This window comes from Aspergillus novofumigatus (genome assembly GCF_002847465.1).
Source record: "Aspergillus novofumigatus IBT 16806 chromosome Unknown P174scaffold_5, whole genome shotgun sequence".
NCBI classification, from domain to species: domain Eukaryota; kingdom Fungi; phylum Ascomycota; class Eurotiomycetes; order Eurotiales; family Aspergillaceae; genus Aspergillus; species Aspergillus novofumigatus.
The window spans coordinates 325559-341994 of record NW_020194278.1 but is presented as its reverse complement, the minus strand read 5'-3'; the positions used below and the strand labels follow the sequence as shown (position 1 = coordinate 341994).

The window sequence follows — 16436 nt, the reverse complement described above, 5'->3', positions numbered from 1 at the left end:
AAGAACTGATGTTCCACGCTGTGAGCACACGAGAACCCGTTTACGATGCATGCGCAGGTCGAGTTTGACATTCTCCTATATGTTCTCCGTGACGGCTATCCAACTTTCTCTGGGAAATCGTTTCCTTCAACCCATTTGGTACTAGGAATATGTCAGCGAATCATCAAGATAGGAGGATGGAATGACTTACAGAGGTTTCAAATCAACTTTGGAATGATGCAAATCTCCCCAGCGGGCTGTCTTGAATTTGCATGTCGCGCCCCGAGTGCAACCGTCTCCAAATGTACAGTGATGACTCAAATAGCAGCGATAGTTTTCGCAGTAAGGACCGCTAGTACATAGACTGCCCCGCGCTTTCCATCGGTGGACCGCGCGCTCTCCAGGCGTCAGTTTGATTTCGTGCTCCAATGGACAATTCGGGCCCTTGGGGCAGCCATCTGCCAGGTACAAGTCGTTACAGAAGACTTTTGGTTTGATTCTCAGGCACTTTTCATTGTAGGTTCGATGGTCGTTCAGGTTCGCGGGCCGGTTGTTCGGAGGATCGATGCGCTGCCCATTGCTGTTGTAGTACATGACTCGCGGCTCTTTAGGCTTGGCACTGGCTGCAATGACGACGTTATGGTGACCGTTTGCACCGCTGGCTGTGGCGTATGTGGGATATTTAATCGAGACACCACCGTTGCCGGAGCTAACCACTGTCCCAGTTGCGGGGGATGCTTGGCGCTCGGGCGGGACTACCGCGGGAGAGTTGGCGCGGACAGTATTTGTCGTTGCTGGTCGCGCGATAGGACTTTCCTTTCTAACAGTAGACGGAGGAGCAATCGGTGGTTGTGTAGTAGCTCCGCTGCTGGCAGGGGCCGTAGTCATTGGTTGTATTCTGAGAGCAGTCAAAGGCGCAAGGGGGACGGGCGGTGATCCGAGAACATCACTGCGGAAAACAGAATCAAATCGGGTCATCTCGAAGCCCATCTGAGTGAAGCCTGACTGCGCAGGAGTAGTCTCCAAAAGAACGATGCGCTGTCTGCCCGACTCGCCTGCGTATTCGCGAAGATCATGAAGATAGCCGTTATCATGACAACCAGCGAAGAAGATTTTCTTGCACTGGAAGTTTCTATAAAAATGACCGAACATCTCTGCGAGAATATCAAGTCAGCAAGATACCTGTCAACCAATCTGATCAGGACTTACTTCTCATTTTAGAGTCAGCGTTCTCCTTGCCGTGACCGACATTGACGAAATCGAACTCGGCACGACTATTAGTAAACTGCTCGGCGAATACCCGCATCTTATCCTCATAGTCGATGGCATTGTGGTGTAAAAGCGACTTGGCCAGCCCGTTCAGATTTGCAAAGATCCGCACGACAATGGGAACGTCATCGGAGCCAAGAGGTGTATCCTTAAGGTAGTTTCTCACCGCCTCGGTGAGTCGTAGAGCAGCTTCAGAGGCACCCTGACGAGGGTCCTGCAGCAACTCGTTATTGAAGATGGCACCGTCACCATCAACCAGGACTGCCACATATGGGTCTTTGTTCTAGTCGGGTTAGACCTTAAGGCAGTTCATACTATGTACGACTTCAGCTTACATAGAGCTGTTCCCATCTTTGCCGTTGTTCTCGCAGATCGCGGAGCTCTACCTGGTACCTAAGGCGGGATTCTCGCTCATGCTCCAGCTCGATGGTAAGGCTATCCAGTCGGCCTTTATCTTCATTGATTTTTCTTAACACGACCTAGTCACAATCAGCAATTTCACGAGCGACATAGCTGGAGAGCGAAACGGGGCGGTGGAGGCGTCTCACCTCGATAAGCTGGGCCCTTTCCGCGTCCTGCTTAAAGAAATTATTAAAGCGATTGCTTAGATCGTCCATCGACGCCAGGTCAACAGAACTACCCATAGCGACTTTATTGCATCTAAAACCAGTATCTAAGGACTGGAAGGACGGAATTCTTATATTTTTTTGATGACCGAAGGCGAATACCTGCTCAGCCTGATAAACAAAGGAGGGAATGGATTCCTTTGTCTGGGCTGTGAATAAACGCTGGATGGACTGCTGTCATATTAATTTTTGTTATGGGAATTCCCAGTCCAGTAACAAATCAGGTGACTAGAGCTGCATAAGTAGTGCCTAACAGTATCCAATAAGGTGGTCCGTAGGGAGTAGGGAGTGATGCCTAAGGCTCCTCATACTTAACCCCTTTAAAAGACTTCAAAGCACAAGGCTGTCTTTCATGTGAATTCTGGCTGTGCTTGCTAAGTCTCAACTTTGATATTCTATAAGGGACGATATATCAGCTTCTTTGTCGTCCATTACCCATGTTTCTATTAATAGCCGCAAGTCATCCTTTCAGTCAATACCAAGAAAGCTACTTGATATATGCCCGCATGTGCTGCTCAGCGTGTGTTGGAGAAAGCGGTCGCTGAGTTCGGCCAAACCTGGCTCAACCCCGACCCATGCTCAACCTTAACGGGTGTAGGTCATATTGTGTTATAGATTAGTTATGGCTGGACACCTGCTGACCTATCTTCCATTGAATCCTGACGACCTCTCTCCGACACACGCCAAGCTGCAAGCCCTGAGTCCTGGTCCGCAACACAGATCGATAACAGCAATTAGATTAGGTTTTTCCAATCTCAGCTTATTGACCAATAGCCCGCCATTGTCGACATCGGGGAGTCCTGTATTTCTGCCTAGATTCTTGGCTCCCTCCTAGTCACTTAATCTGTCCGGTGTGAACGATTCCCGGTCGTCTTTCTCCCAGCTTGCGGTTTTGAGGAAAGAGGCGAGGCCATCCATGGATGTATGAACTGTCTGTTCCATGACGCGCTGGTTGGCATGTGATTGATCTAGCGAAAGGATGTATTTGGTTTGCAATCCGGGGTCCAGGTGCCGATGACCATCTACGTTCAGGTACCCCTCGCTTAGCGAGTCATTCTACTTGGGTGGTTTTCAGCGTGGAGACGAATAGCCTGTAAACCGTTGAAGGGGCAGGAGTCTTCGACGGCAAAAATCTGGAAAGGAAGGGTTGGGGTGGATGATGCCTGATCTGGCAGGATTATTACTGCCGTTGTCCAATAATGCCCATCACAGCTACACCACAGATGGCCCAGCCTCAGGTAGCAAGACAAGGAGTATCATCTTCCATGCGGGCCCGAGGGTTTCCTAAATGCGTTTCCATAAAGAAAGAGATTCAAGGAATGACAAACCTATTGCCATGGAACATGTTCGAGTTTCCGCGGAACATTCATTTAATTCCACAACTTTGGTATGAGACAGTAGACTCAGGCCAGCCATGAAGCCGACAAGAAAAGTACGCCCCTATGGTAGTCTCGCATTTAAGCGAAATAACAAGACTCTAGAATTCAACAAACATGGACATTCCCACGTATCAAAATCAGATCCTTGAATATGGCATCGTTCATGAAGCATGCATGACTTTATATCTAGGCTAAGATCGTCTACCAATTAAAGCGCATAATGGAAAGCTTTATTACCAAGATGCTAATGTATACCAAAGGCTGGAAACTTGGGATCAACATCTTACACATACTGTCTCTCATGCCTGCATCCATCAACGAGCTGGAGGTTCTTCCATGAGCCAGGGTCCGAACCACTTGAGTCCAGTCGGTCAAGTAGATATTCAAGGGCTCATAGGAACATCAGTTAGATGGCCTACTGGTAGAGGTAAGACAGCACCGATAGTAGCAAAGTAGCTGATCAGAAGTCCAAAGATTCAATACCTATGGGACGTCATTGGTGTGACTTCAAATAGGACAGAAGAAGAGAGCGCACCTCCGTCAATCTCGACGCAGAGTGATGGCACTGACGGCAGTCACTCCAGCCCCCATTACTCTTCCTGGGCCATAATATATGGCCGCGTCATCCGGCAACATGGGGACTCATTTCGTGGCGCGAGTCTAGCCCCTCTTTTTCACAAGCACAAAAGATCTAGACAGTTCTTGTGTTATATCCTCTGCGCGGGTTTCCTCGTGTTATTGGTGCATGCAATTTTATGCGTAGATCAATGTCTGGTTTTCAACCCATTGAATCATACCGAAATAGTCGACTCGGGATTTCTGACTGATGGATAAATAGTCTGTTCTAGAGCATTGCGCGGCAATCAATCTATGTATATTGAGGTGGATGCGAACTATACACCTGGCGAATGCTTGTTATGACTTCCGATCGTCACTATAATCTCCTGAATGGACATTGTTCCACCATTCAGGAAGGGAATGAGTAGACAGTACTTGTGCTTTTTCACCGATACTGGAGACTGGAACAGAGAATTAATCTGAAACCGTCTACTGTATCCTTGAAAAGATGATGTTGCTTTCAAGCTTCCTGCTGCATGCTAAGGCGTTCTGTGGTACGCAGGCCGATAGCAATGAAAATGATCCCAGAGCATCACTGCAATGGGTTAATTCTATGCTGAAGAAAGATATGGAAGGAAATACTTCAGGATGTGTTCGTGCGACACCGAAACCCCCTACGGGCCCGCCCATCCACCGCACTAATTGACTCCCAGTGGAGCATTCTGATATCCCGCACCACGCCCTAGCTCCTTGATGACGACGATCTCCAGACCAAGCATCCTCTTGACCCGGCTAACCTCCGATAGCCGTTCGAGGTTGAAGAACTTTGTAATTTCCACCAATGATCATTCATGTTGCAGGCGTTCATGTACTGGCTTGGCCGGAGCCAAGTTGGAGCCAAGTTTGTGGAAGCTTTGTTTCACTGAGCAGTGCTGAACGTCGATGGGTATATAAGGGAGTGTGTCGTAGAAGCATTGATTTACCTAGCAAGCTGTAATCTCCAAGCCGTCCTTCCTTTCTTTCCTACCTGTTGACCAGATTCATCCTTACCGACCAAAAACTGTTCTGTTGATCGGAACTTTCATTCATTCATTCATCATGCGTTCCGTTGAGCTTCTTGGCTTGGCTGCCCTGGGCTCGCTCGTCGCTGCTGCCCCTGCTCCGTCTCGCGTGTCGGATCTGACCAAGAGGTCTTCGACTTGTACCTTCACCGCAGCCTCCCAGGCCACCGAGAGCGCCTCTGGTTGCTCCGAGATTGTCCTGGACAACATCGAGGTTCCTGCGGGTGAGACACTGGATCTGTCTGATGTCGATGATGGAACTACCGTATGTCAACGCCATGGCTCATCTCCCTGCCATATCCACTATACTAACCCCCGAAGATCGTCTTCGAAGGCACCACCACTTTCGGCTACAAAGAGTGGAGCGGCCCCCTGATCCGCTTTGGCGGCAAAGACATCACCATCAAGCAAAACTCCGGCGCCGTGATTGACGGCGAGGGCTCCCGCTGGTGGGACGGCGAGGGCACCAACGGCGGCAAGACCAAGCCCAAGTTCATGTACGCCCACAGTCTCGAGGACTCGACCATCACCGGGCTGTCCATCAAGAACACCCCCGTGCAGGCCATCAGTGTCCAGGCGACCAACCTCTACCTGATCGACATCACCATCGACAACTCGGACGGCGATGACAACGGCGGGCACAACACCGACGGGTTCGACATCAGCGAGAGTACCGGCGTCTACATCCGCGGCGCGACCGTCAAGAACCAGGATGACTGCATTGCCATCAACTCGGGCGAGGTATGCTCCACTGTCCTTTTTGCAGGTTGGCGTTGAAGCTAATTGTCTCCAGAACATTGAATTCTCCGGCGGTACCTGCTCCGGCGGCCACGGTCTGTCCATCGGCTCGGTCGGCGGTCGCGACGACAACACCGTCAAGAACGTCACCATCACTGACTCCACTGTGACCGACTCGGCCAATGGCGTCCGAATCAAGACCGTGTACGATGCCACCGGCTCCGTCAGCGAGGTCACCTACTCCAACATCAAGCTGTCCGGTATCACGGATTATGGTATCGTCATCGAGCAGGACTACGAGAACGGCAGCCCGACGGGTACCCCGACCACTGGTGTTCCGATCACTGACCTGACCATCGACGGTGTCACTGGTACAGTCGAGTCTGACGCCGTCGAGGTGTACATTCTTTGCGGAGACGGTAGCTGCAGTGACTGGACCTGGGAGGGCGTGGACATCACTGGCGGGGAGACGAGCTCCAAGTGCGAGAATGTTCCCTCAGGCGCTTCTTGCTAGGAGCCTTATCGAGTGAACAGTGGCTCAACCTGTTGGCTCAGCGACATTGAGATAGTGTAATATCAGATACATGCAATATCATGCACTCCAGGTTCGATAGGGAAGTCTGAGGCATCCAGTGCTGAAAGACTCGGTAGGTGAACTTTTGAGAAGTTCTCGAATTCGAACATGTCGCTGAAGGTAAACCAAATATGCCAATGATATTTTAGCCGGTGATCCCAAACAGATGAAACCGAGGAGTTGATACAACTATCCATCTCCGGGTCAGGACGAGCCCACTTCTCCCCCCGAGTTCGGGGCAGATGATGCATCCCTGAGACTGAACACCCCGAGAACCGTGGCGGCAAGGATATACATGGCACCGTAGTCATACCTGGAGTGCATCGCACTCCTTTCCCAAACGAGTATTATTTCACTCCTGGTGCGTTTAAGACTGAGAAATGATGAATCTCAGACAATCTATCTCAGGACCAATCAGCTGCTCTGGCAAACTCGCAGTGCATTCCGAATAAAGCTTAGCTGCGTCCACCTTCCAACAGTTTCGCAAGTATCTGCGGAGTACTCCAATCTGGATCTTGTGGATCGCTCCAATTTGTGGTCGCTGGTACGTATCTAATTGCCGATGGGTCGTGTTATTCCTATCAAAGCGTAATTGGTTGCTCCTGTCGAACCCACAAAATGTTTTGTTGATGTGGGCGATCGACAGTTGGGGAATTACCGTGGATGCGGGGTGGTCGACTCCGGGGTAGATTCAGAAACGATATTGAAGGTCATTCATTCGAATTCTAGGGCTATGAAATTGAAATTGAAACCCCAATTTTGAGGACAGGCTGTTGTTGTAGGTAAGCACCATTCCGCGGATCGGCGCGTACACGGGGCGGAGATATGCATACGCTGGAGTCAAGGGATGCCCAATAGACACGGACTTGCTGGAGCTGAAATTGGGAACATGCACGCGTCATATCAAGGATCTTCGATGGCACATGTAGACTCCGAATATACTAAGAATGTATTGAGCCTAGGTTCGGTACATGCGTTGGGAGCTGGGACTTGGAGAGATAAACTGGATAAGCCATGGGGTTGATCCACAATCGCGGGGGACAGATCAACGGTTCCTGATCCCTCGTAGCGCGCTTATCATGACATTTATGTCTCCCACAATAATGGAAACCGAGGTATGCCGATCATGCGGGGGCTTTCATATGCCCTGTGCGCAATAAGGCTGGTCTGGATTAATATATAGGGTCGGCCCAGCCTGACCGGCCAGACCTCCGTCCAGACATTTCTTCGACTCAGGTCCTGGCTCGAAACAATGGCGCACTCGAACATCCCCGAAGGATTCCTCGGAAATCTCTCCGCAGATCAACAGAAGAAACTCGAGCAGTTATGGACCATCATCTTGACTCTGTCTGACGCTCTGACATCCACCACCACCACAGACACAAATGACCCTCAGCACCGACGCAACTCCCTCGCTCGGACCAACACGACCGCCTCCAAGGGCAGCACCGCCACTACCCCCGCTTACGCTGCTCAGGTCTCTCAGCACCTCCAGGGGCTCGGGCTGCACGCTCCCGAGATCAAACAAGTCCAACATATTCTCACCCAGATCACACCTGAGGAAATTCGAGATGGACTCCTAAGCACCGCCAGACACGATCACACAGACACGCTGCTGCTGCGTTTCCTGCGCGCGCGCAAGTGGGACGTCAACAAGGCCTTCGTCATGATGCTAGATGCCATCCTGTGGCGCATGAAGGAGTTCCACGTCGATGAGGAAGTCATCGCCAAGGGCGAGCTACATGCGCTCAAGGCGTCGCGCGATACCTCCAACGCTGTTGCTGCAAAGAATGGCAAGGACTTTCTGGCACAGATGCGGATGGGAAAGGCGTACGTGCACGGTGTTGATCGGCTGGGCCGGCCCATCGTCGTGATCCGGGTGAAGCTGCATAAGCCTGGTGCGCAGAGCGAAGAGACATTGAACCAATTTATTATCCACGTTATCGAGTCCGTGCGGCTGTTGCTCGTGCCGCCGGTGGAGACTGCTGTAAGCGAATATTCTCGCTTTCGGCTTTGGCTGGACGGAACTGACGAAGTGCAGGCTGTTGTCTTCGATATGACCGGGTTCGGTCTCTCGAACATGGAATATCCTCCCGTCAAGTTCATTATTAAATGCTTTGAAGCAAATTACCCTGAGTCACTGGGGGTGCTGCTCATTCACAACGCACCATGGGTGTTCTCAGGTACGTTTGTTTCCTACTGCAGAAAGAGTGTCGACTGACGAGACCAGGTATCTGGCGCCTCATCAAAGGCTGGATGGATCCTGTCATTGTCTCCAAGATCCAATTCACCAAAACCATTGCCGATATGGAGAAGTTCATTCCCCGCGATCAGATCGTCAAGGAACTCGGCGGGACCGAAGACTGGACGTACGAGTACGTGGAGCCTGATGAGAACGAGAACGACCGCATGGAAGACACAACCGCGCGTGATGCTCTGCTGGCCCAACGCGCCAGCATCGGCGACGAGCTACTCAACGCCACGTCCAAGTGGGTTACAGCCATCAAGAACAAGGATGAGGCGGAGACGGCAGCTGCCAAGGCTCATCGGGATGAGTTGATTGAGCAGCTGTGGTCGAATTACTGGCGGCTAGACCCGTATGTGCGCAGTCGCAACTATCTGGACCGAACGGGGGTGATTCGGGAGGGAGGTAAGATCGACTTCTACCCCAAGAGTCAACCCCAGTCGGATGTTGAGGTGGCCAAGGTTGTGGAGGTCGAGCACGTGGAACAGACTCAGGCGCAGGCTGTTAATGTCTGATTCATTTCTTTCTGTATGTGAATATATCTGTTACCTAGTGATACGCTTAGAACATGCCCGTCATTTCTTCATAACCGCTCACCAAGCTCTTTGCATCGTTGTAACAGTTGTCTGACGGTCCGCTCTTCGTGATAATTAATTGCGAGATATGGCCAATTCTCTCGAGGGTTCCTTGCCTCTTGAGGTCATAAATAAGCTGGAGTTCTTCAAGCCCGGAGGAGCACCTTATATAGTCGAAGTCCGCAAGAAAGTGTGACTAAACCAACATGAGAGCCTTCCATGTCGAGAAAAGTGGTGCGATAACCTGACACGTCATGGAAGAACGTTCAAGCCCCAGGCGACCTTGCTCGAGTTCAAGCAGCCATCACATCGCACAACTTCCCCAATAACGCCCTCAGACCTTGGAGTGCTATCTATCCTGCTTTGAGCAAGGGTGGCGGTCCCTCGCATAGAGGGGCGCAGGACCGCTCATTCACACCGCACGCGTTTATATCGAAGGAGGAAAGCTTCCTCCCGTTGATCCAATCAGTCCGGTTATCGACGTATTCCCGTACGCCGTTCCCTTTTCAGGCGTATAACATTTTGTTGGAAGTGACAACTCCCATTACTCAATCGGATCAAGGCAGAGGCAAAAGGATCACGGTCGCGGGGTCAGCAGCAAGGTAATTGCTATGCCAGAAGGATAGTTTGATTCGGTCTGTGGTGATGACTTGGAGCATAGCACATGGGCACCCCAAAGCTACTTTGGACGTTGACGAAATGTAAGAAGGCAGTCCCGTGTTTTGATGGCGGGAGCGTCCTTGGTACTTACAGCGGTAAGATATATAGATATAATGCACGGTAAATCAAAGAGGTCAAGAAAGGAAGTCTGATATTCTGAACAGATAGTAGACCAGAGAATAGATGACACAATGTCTGGATTTAATAGCAGTAATCTACTTCGACAACTTCGCAAATGTGCATGATCCTCATAGCCCTGACACTGTGCCCTATTTCCTAGTTGGGCAGCTTTCAATCGAGTCATGTGACAAGAGGACCATTTGGTAAGGGGCTGGCCAATCAGAAGCGCCGACTCAGGGGCAATCTTGCCTGAGGCAGAACTACACCAGATGAGGATGGATTTGTTGGAGCTGACAATATCAAGCTACTTTCTTTGTATACCATCACGAGTCAATTTTCAAAATTCTTTGTGTCTAAGTGATGTAGAAGGACTGTTCCTGGGGAAGAGTAAATGTTTCAAGAGTCAAATGGAAATGAGTCGGGAGCCGTCGAACAAAGAGAAACAACCGAACTCAATGCAGTAGATTAAGATATAGAACGGAAAAGAATGACGCACTCCGCAGGAATGCTACCAGATTCCTTTACTGCGCAGGCGTGAGACCATTTAGGGATAGAAATTGCGATACCATGGTTGTGCACAGAGAGAAAACTAGGTATCCATGACCGCTGCAGCCTAGACAGGCATCTAGGGATGCCAACCGGGCCTCTGGTTCTTTGACTGACTTCTCTCTCACTACAACGCAACACATCATCGAACATCCAACGTCAACCACGTTTTACAATCACCTCCATCAACTCAGAGACATATCCCGAAATACAGAAGGTCATATGTTGCGAATTGCAGGCTTTTCTTCTGCATGAGGCATCATGCCTTGCAAAGTCTTTCAAAGAGACCTGATTGGTGTAAAAGTACCCGGCAGATTCCCTCATCTGAACGGTGTCAGAGCAGGGGATCATGATGGTTCTATCACTTTTACGTTCGCTGATTCCTCAACAGACACCAGGATTGATTTCCAAGCCATAGTATCAGGTAAGGCTTCTTCAGGACCTACTCACGATCGGGACCAACTAACACCTCGGTAGATACACAAGACTATCCCGAAAACCACACGTACTTTGTCTTCACCACGTCCGAAGATCCTCCTTCAAGGGTCGCTACAGTTCTAGAAAATGCTCAGTCCAGGTTTTCAGGAGTTTCACTTGACGATTTCCTGACTTACATCGACGAGCTCGTCCAAGACGCGCTACGGCAACCGGATTTCGAAGCCGATGACGACGAGGAGGTTGGCTATGGGGTTGACGAGACTGACTTCGACGACGACGACGACGACGTTGACTGGGATATGGAAAATGAACCGGTATTTGGCATTTCGCGGACAGATGAAAAGCATCTATTGAAGACCCTGCGCCGCGACCTTCGCGCCGTGAAAAATGCTGGTCTTAAAGTGGGTTGTCTGGGAAAACTGACAGGCGCTATAATCGTATCAGTCTCCTGTCGCATCGGTAGACTAGACATATCTGAGGAGGCCATGGAAGCATGGAACGTCCGCGCTTCGGAATACCTGGTTCTGCTCATTCGTTATCCAGGGACCTATGTGCATTTTCAGGAACTGCTGGCGCTCGGAAATGCAAAGTACCCTGCAATCCAGTTCCACGTCGGATTATGTGATTCTTATAAGCCAACTGCCGAAGACGCCATCCGAGCCTTTCAAGGGAATCTCCCACTCGCTGAAGAAGTCCTAACAGGGACCGCCCGATTGAGACCCCTGTTTATCGAGCAACCGCTGGATTCGCTCCTGAACGAGAGATTCCTCCGGATTATGGAACTGCGATATCATTTAGGCTTGTCATGGACCGGCGCTGAGCTTTACATTCAACAGAATCAAGGCAGGAAGCCGGAACATGGAGCTCTACCCGACGACTATTTCGAGCCAGACACCTGGATTGCCTCCGCACCGGCCCTATTTCAAGACGACTATATAGATCAAGGCCAGGGGGCTGATAAATTATCCCTGCCGTTGATAGCGATGCAGTTCACTCTTCGCCACTTTGTGAAGTGCACAGAATTCTGCCTGGTCTGCCATTGCAAAATCCGCGACAGTCTTGAAGCAATCAAGCCGTACGTTTGCTCCAACAGTTTGTGTTTGTTCCAGTACATGGCGCTCGGTATGGGCCCGAGCTTGGAACACGAGATTCAATTCCAACCTAGTGTTGTTGATTTGCTCATCAGTTTGACATATGCTCGCGCAGTATCCGGTAGACTCACCGATTTTCCCACAGGCCTAGGTCTCAAAGTCCCAGGGGTCTTAAACATGAATAGGCTTGACGAGGTCGAACATCATCTGACAATACTAAAGGACAGAAAGTCTTCTCAGGTCCCAACCTGTCACAGTGGCAACTTGGTCCCTGCAACAATGGCCTGTCGCCTGGATGAGCGCGCAGATCTGAAACCTGGGGACTGGGTGGTCATTTTCCAGACTGGAACGGATCTGAAGGATGGACCCTGGCACTGTCGAGTACAGGCCATTGATGTAGGTACTTGTGAGGTGCAGCTCTCCTCTCCCACCGTGAAGGGACAGCAGCTCTCAGCATCTGAACTTCTGCCTGGCCCGTCACAGGTCAAATTCATGGCTTATGAGAGGAGTTTCGATGACCTTGACGTCAATGAGAAAAGAGCTGCGATCAGACTGCTCCTCGATACCCTCCCCAATGTTGATAAGATGAAAGCCTTCGTTGCGGACTCCGATAACAAAAGGCTGGCTGCTTGGAGGGATGTCATTTCCCCGGCAGCACTTGACGTGCTGCGTTGGGTTGTTGCGTCGAATCGTTCCTTTATCCTGGAGGATGATACCACGCATTCTGACCATCGAGTGACTGGAATGGAGTCATACAAGCAGTTTCGGCTTGTGCAAGGGGCCCCAGACAAGGAGCAGCGCTTCAGAGCCGCCGTCGCCGCTAACGCTGCCATTACCAAGACAGATTACCCAACCATCTTTGCCTGGCACGGAAGTCCAGTGTGGAACTGGCACAGTATTCTCAGAGAAGGTCTGCACTTCAAAGAGGTTATAAACGGACGCGCCTATGGGGATGGGGTTTACCTGTCAAATAACTTCCATACATCCATAGGTTACACGCTGGAAGGACTCGACTACTCCTGGCCTCAGAGCAATTTGAAGATCAGGATGCTTGTCTCGCTAAACGAGCTGGTCAACGCGCCAACTCAGTTCAAACATACCGATCCGCATTACGTCGTCACTCAGCTGGACTGGATACAGCCGAGATATCTCTTCGTCAAATGCCAAGGTGCAGGACCTGGCGATGGAACAGCAAATGCAAAACCATCAGCCATGTACAAACAGGATCCGAAGTACCCAGCCCAGGGGCCAAATGGAACTTCAATCTGCATTCCCATCTCTGCTCTGAACAGCCAGCGAAGAAATAGCCTGGGGGTCGTTAGCCGAACCGATACTGACCTTGCCATATCCGCATCTCCTGGAAGAAAGAAGCGAAAGCGGGATGCCGACAAGATGCCTACCCCTGACACCTCGAAAAACAGTATAGTCTCGGAGGAAGATGACGTTGTTAGTGTGGCCACAGCATTCGACGATCTTCAGATTCTTCTCTCAGAAGACGAGGGCGAGATAGAGGAGCCCCCGACAGTCAAGCCGTCCAAGAACGGTGTGAAAAGTGACTTCGAGCCCGGAACTCTCAGAAAGGAGTCCCTTCCCTTGCTCTCCCCTCCCCAATATGCAACCACACCAGCGACCAAGGTTCTACAGCAACATCTCCAAGCGACTCTCAAAGTTCAAGCTCGAGAGCCCCTTCACGACCTGGGCTGGTACATTGACCCAGACTTTATAACCACCGTATACCAGTGGATCGTGGAGCTGCACAGCTTCGACCCCAAACTCCCGCTCGCCAAAGACCTTAAGCAAGCGAATATGAAAAGCGTCGTGCTCGAACTTCGCTTCCCCCGGGCTTCCCCATGTCTCCCCCATTTGTCCGCGTGATCCGGCCGCGGTTCCTGGAGTTTGCCAACGGCGGTGGTGGGCACGTCACCGCCGGCGGGGCCATGTGTATGGAACTTCTGACCAATTCAGGCTGGCTCCCGACGGCATCTATCGAGAGCGTTTTGCTGCAGGTCCGAATGGCAATCACCAACACCGAACCCCGTCCTGCGCGTCTGGCGCTGAACCGGTCTCGCACGGACTATTCTGTTGGCGAGGCGGTTGAAGCGTATAAGAGGGCGTGCATTGCGCATGGATGGCAGATTCCGGAGGATATTCAGCGGCTTTCGTGGGCTTAATTTGTTTACGATTTATGAGATGATGACTATTCATGAATGTGGACACACAAAAATCCATTGCTTAGTTCTCGAAGATTGTGCTAATAAGGATTCCTGACGTTGCTCGCTTTTCATAGTCCAAGAATCTAGTATGACTCAAACTCTCTAGAACTGGCACACGCTCGTACTCGTATTTGATTGGTGATTATTGTAGTGTTGCCTAAGATCAGCTAACAGTGGGTACTTTGAGTCTACATATCAGCCCTATCTCCTCAAATTTACTGTCACGGCCCCGGCAATACTAAACAACCAACTAAAACGATACAACCTGCACCAGCATCTCCCGGTACCTATACTCAAGCAACCACCACGAACCACAATGACCACTACTCCACCAAGAAACGAAATTTCAATCCGCCTAGCTGTTGAAGAAGACATCACACAGCTTAACACCATCGAAACCTCCGCCGCTCAGCTCTTCCGCACCGTCAATCTCGCCTGGATCGCCGACTCCCCGCCCCTTGACCCAACAACCCTACGCTCAATGATCGCGCAGCAGAACGTATGGGTGGCAGTGACCTCAGACAACACAGCCGTAGGCTTCATCGCTGTGCAAGACCTAGACGGAATGCTGTACCTCGCCGAGATGGACGTCCACGAAGACTGGCAGAGGAAGGGGATAGCGAGGATGATGCTTGAGGAGGTGGAAGAGCAGGCGAGAGATAGGGGGTACGAGTATGTTTCTCTTACGACGTATCGGGATTTGGGGTTTAATGGACGGTTCTATACGAGGATGGGGTTTGAGGAAGTGGATGTGGGTATGGCTGGGGAGGGACATGCACGGGAGTTGGAGGAGCAGGCAAGGTGTGGTCATGATAGGGATAGCAGATGTGTGATGCGGAAGAGAGTATAATGTAACTTATGGATTGGCGTATGTTATGGAAAAGAAATTCTTTGTTGGTCTTTGTTGGTTTACCTATGCGAGAGACTCATAGTCTACACCTCGCTTCCTATGCCGCCAAATGCACTTTCACCACCTTCCCTGACGAAGGCAAATTGTCAAAAGCGACGCGACTATCGGCACGCAGACGCCGGCCGTGACAACGCCAGAATCTGTTGATCAATGCCATCAGAAGATTCCTGTCTATGAAGTTGTCTTGTTCGAGATCGGTAGTAGGCCGGCGGCCAACAAGCATCGCGAAATTCAATCGGATCTCGCGCCTAGGGATGGCATCTGTATTCTGACTTGTCTTCCAACCAAGTATCTCGGGCCCGCATCTCCATCAAGGACCTCGGTGTGTTGAACGTGCACCCGGACGGCGGGAGAGGGGGGTTTCTAATGAAAACCGCATCAATCCTTCTGCTGACTCTCCAAAAATCAAAATAGTGAAATTATGTCTTTTGCTAAGATTGATCGTTATGTAGGTTGAGGGTCATCCCAGGAGCTTCCAAGCAACCTGACGTATTCGTTGCAGGACGCCGGAGGTCGTACGATACCCAATGTGAGTGGATGGTAACTTCCAGAGCTCAACAATGACACCAGGACGCAATAAACCATACTCGCGATTATCGGCGACGTCGCTAGTCGGATCTCGAATCCCGCAGGCCCAAATTCGTTCAGGTTTGGACGTTCCCATCTCCTTCTCGCAGCCGGTAGAACGAGTTACAGCGCCCTATGGCACATGGGACTTCAGCTAGATCGGTGTCCTCTTTGTCTGGAACAATGATGGAAAAGTTGTTCCAGTACTTTTCAAGCACAATCGTCAGATGGCCTGTTCTGAGGACTGGAAGACGATCCAGCCCAAGCGACCATGCACTTTCATAATCCGGGGCCTTCAAACCCTGTCTGACTACGTGCAGGCTCTGTCCCGAGCCTGCTGCCTCTTTACCTAAGGCGCAGGAATCCCCCAACGCAGACTCCGACTCATCATCGGTGGTCGTCATGCGGACGAGCGCAGAGGTCCTCGACCCAGGAATTTCAAACTGTGTTCTCGGACTTGCATTGAGTGATTAAGAAGGTTTGGCGAGTTCCTCCAGCTACCTTCATGGGGTGAAAGCCGGCTCTGCTATTAACTCTTTCCCGGATGACGCCTGTAGTCTCAGAGTCTAGGACTCTTCATTGCTTGTACCACCGAAGTGTTCTTCACCCATGAAATATGGGTCCCAGAGCTGCGTCGTGTTCTTGAGGCTTTCGACGGCCTTATGATCATACCCAACTGCCGTCGATGTTGCACGGTGACGTGTTCGAACCGCTCGTCATCTGCAAATGTCAGCGTCAGAGCCAACTTTCAACTCTAGGCGGAAAGGTGAGATTCCCAGGTATGTGGTCTGGCTCGGAGATTCGGATAGGGAAAAACATACATTTAGATGTAGCAACCCAAATATAAGAGGAAATAGATGGAACGACGAACACTGCAACACGAGCTT

The 16436-nt window shown here is 50.8% G+C and overlaps 5 protein-coding genes across 5 annotated transcripts; 4 read left to right on the top strand and 1 right to left on the bottom strand.

Moving 5' to 3' along the window:
* Window positions 1-186: 186 nt before the first annotated feature.
* On the bottom strand, window positions 187-1892 carry P174DRAFT_373257 (uncharacterized protein; the record flags this gene model as incomplete). Its single annotated transcript, XM_024822487.1, has 4 exons — window positions 187-1133; window positions 1189-1531; window positions 1584-1727; window positions 1797-1892. 4 exons carry the CDS (start codon window positions 1890-1892, stop codon window positions 187-189), a joined length of 1530 nt encoding a protein of 509 aa, XP_024680988.1.
* Window positions 1893-4909: 3017 nt separating this feature from the next.
* P174DRAFT_373576 (glycoside hydrolase family 28 protein) lies at window positions 4910-6124 on the top strand (the record flags this gene model as incomplete). The annotated part of the gene is made up of 3 exons (XM_024822513.1): window positions 4910-5137; window positions 5194-5613; window positions 5666-6124. 3 exons carry the CDS (start codon window positions 4910-4912, stop codon window positions 6122-6124), a joined length of 1107 nt encoding a protein of 368 aa, XP_024680987.1.
* Window positions 6125-7404: 1280 nt separating this feature from the next.
* On the top strand, window positions 7405-9004 carry P174DRAFT_442234 (CRAL-TRIO domain-containing protein). The gene is made up of 3 exons (XM_024827527.1): window positions 7405-8171; window positions 8226-8367; window positions 8415-9004. Exons 1-3 carry the CDS (start codon window positions 7437-7439, stop codon window positions 8942-8944), a joined length of 1407 nt encoding a protein of 468 aa, XP_024680986.1. The 5' UTR covers window positions 7405-7436; the 3' UTR covers window positions 8945-9004.
* A 1459-nt stretch (window positions 9005-10463) lies between these two features.
* On the top strand, window positions 10464-14135 carry P174DRAFT_504560 (putative ubiquitin conjugating enzyme). The gene is made up of 2 exons (XM_024831212.1): window positions 10464-10754; window positions 10808-14135. The coding sequence occupies exons 1-2, from the start codon at window positions 10592-10594 to the stop codon at window positions 13732-13734; spliced, it is 3090 nt and encodes a 1029-aa protein (XP_024680985.1). The 5' UTR covers window positions 10464-10591; the 3' UTR covers window positions 13735-14135.
* A 168-nt stretch (window positions 14136-14303) lies between these two features.
* Window positions 14304-14941, top strand: P174DRAFT_442231 (GNAT family N-acetyltransferase). The gene has a single exon (XM_024827526.1). The coding sequence runs from the start codon at window positions 14389-14391 to the stop codon at window positions 14920-14922; it is 534 nt and encodes a 177-aa protein (XP_024680984.1). The 5' UTR covers window positions 14304-14388; the 3' UTR covers window positions 14923-14941.
* The last annotated feature ends 1495 nt before the right edge of the window (window positions 14942-16436 follow it).

What these genes read in the sequence shown, in the direction of transcription:
- P174DRAFT_442231 (XM_024827526.1), top strand. Translation starts at nt 14,389, where the DNA reads ATGACCACTACTCCACCAAGAAACGAAATTTCAATCCGCCTAGCTGTT.
- P174DRAFT_504560 (XM_024831212.1), top strand. Translation starts at nt 10,592, where the DNA reads ATGCCTTGCAAAGTCTTTCAAAGAGACCTGATTGGTGTAAAAGTACCC. An exon ending in TTTCCAAGCCATAGTATCAG is followed by an intron (nt 10,755 to 10,807) that starts GTAAGGCTTCTT and finishes ACACCTCGGTAG; the next exon opens with ATACACAAGACTATCCCGAA.
- P174DRAFT_442234 (XM_024827527.1), top strand. Translation starts at nt 7,437, where the DNA reads ATGGCGCACTCGAACATCCCCGAAGGATTCCTCGGAAATCTCTCCGCA. An exon ending in TGCCGCCGGTGGAGACTGCT is followed by an intron (nt 8,172 to 8,225) that starts GTAAGCGAATAT and finishes GACGAAGTGCAG; the next exon opens with GCTGTTGTCTTCGATATGAC. An exon ending in CGCACCATGGGTGTTCTCAG is followed by an intron (nt 8,368 to 8,414) that starts GTACGTTTGTTT and finishes TGACGAGACCAG; the next exon opens with GTATCTGGCGCCTCATCAAA.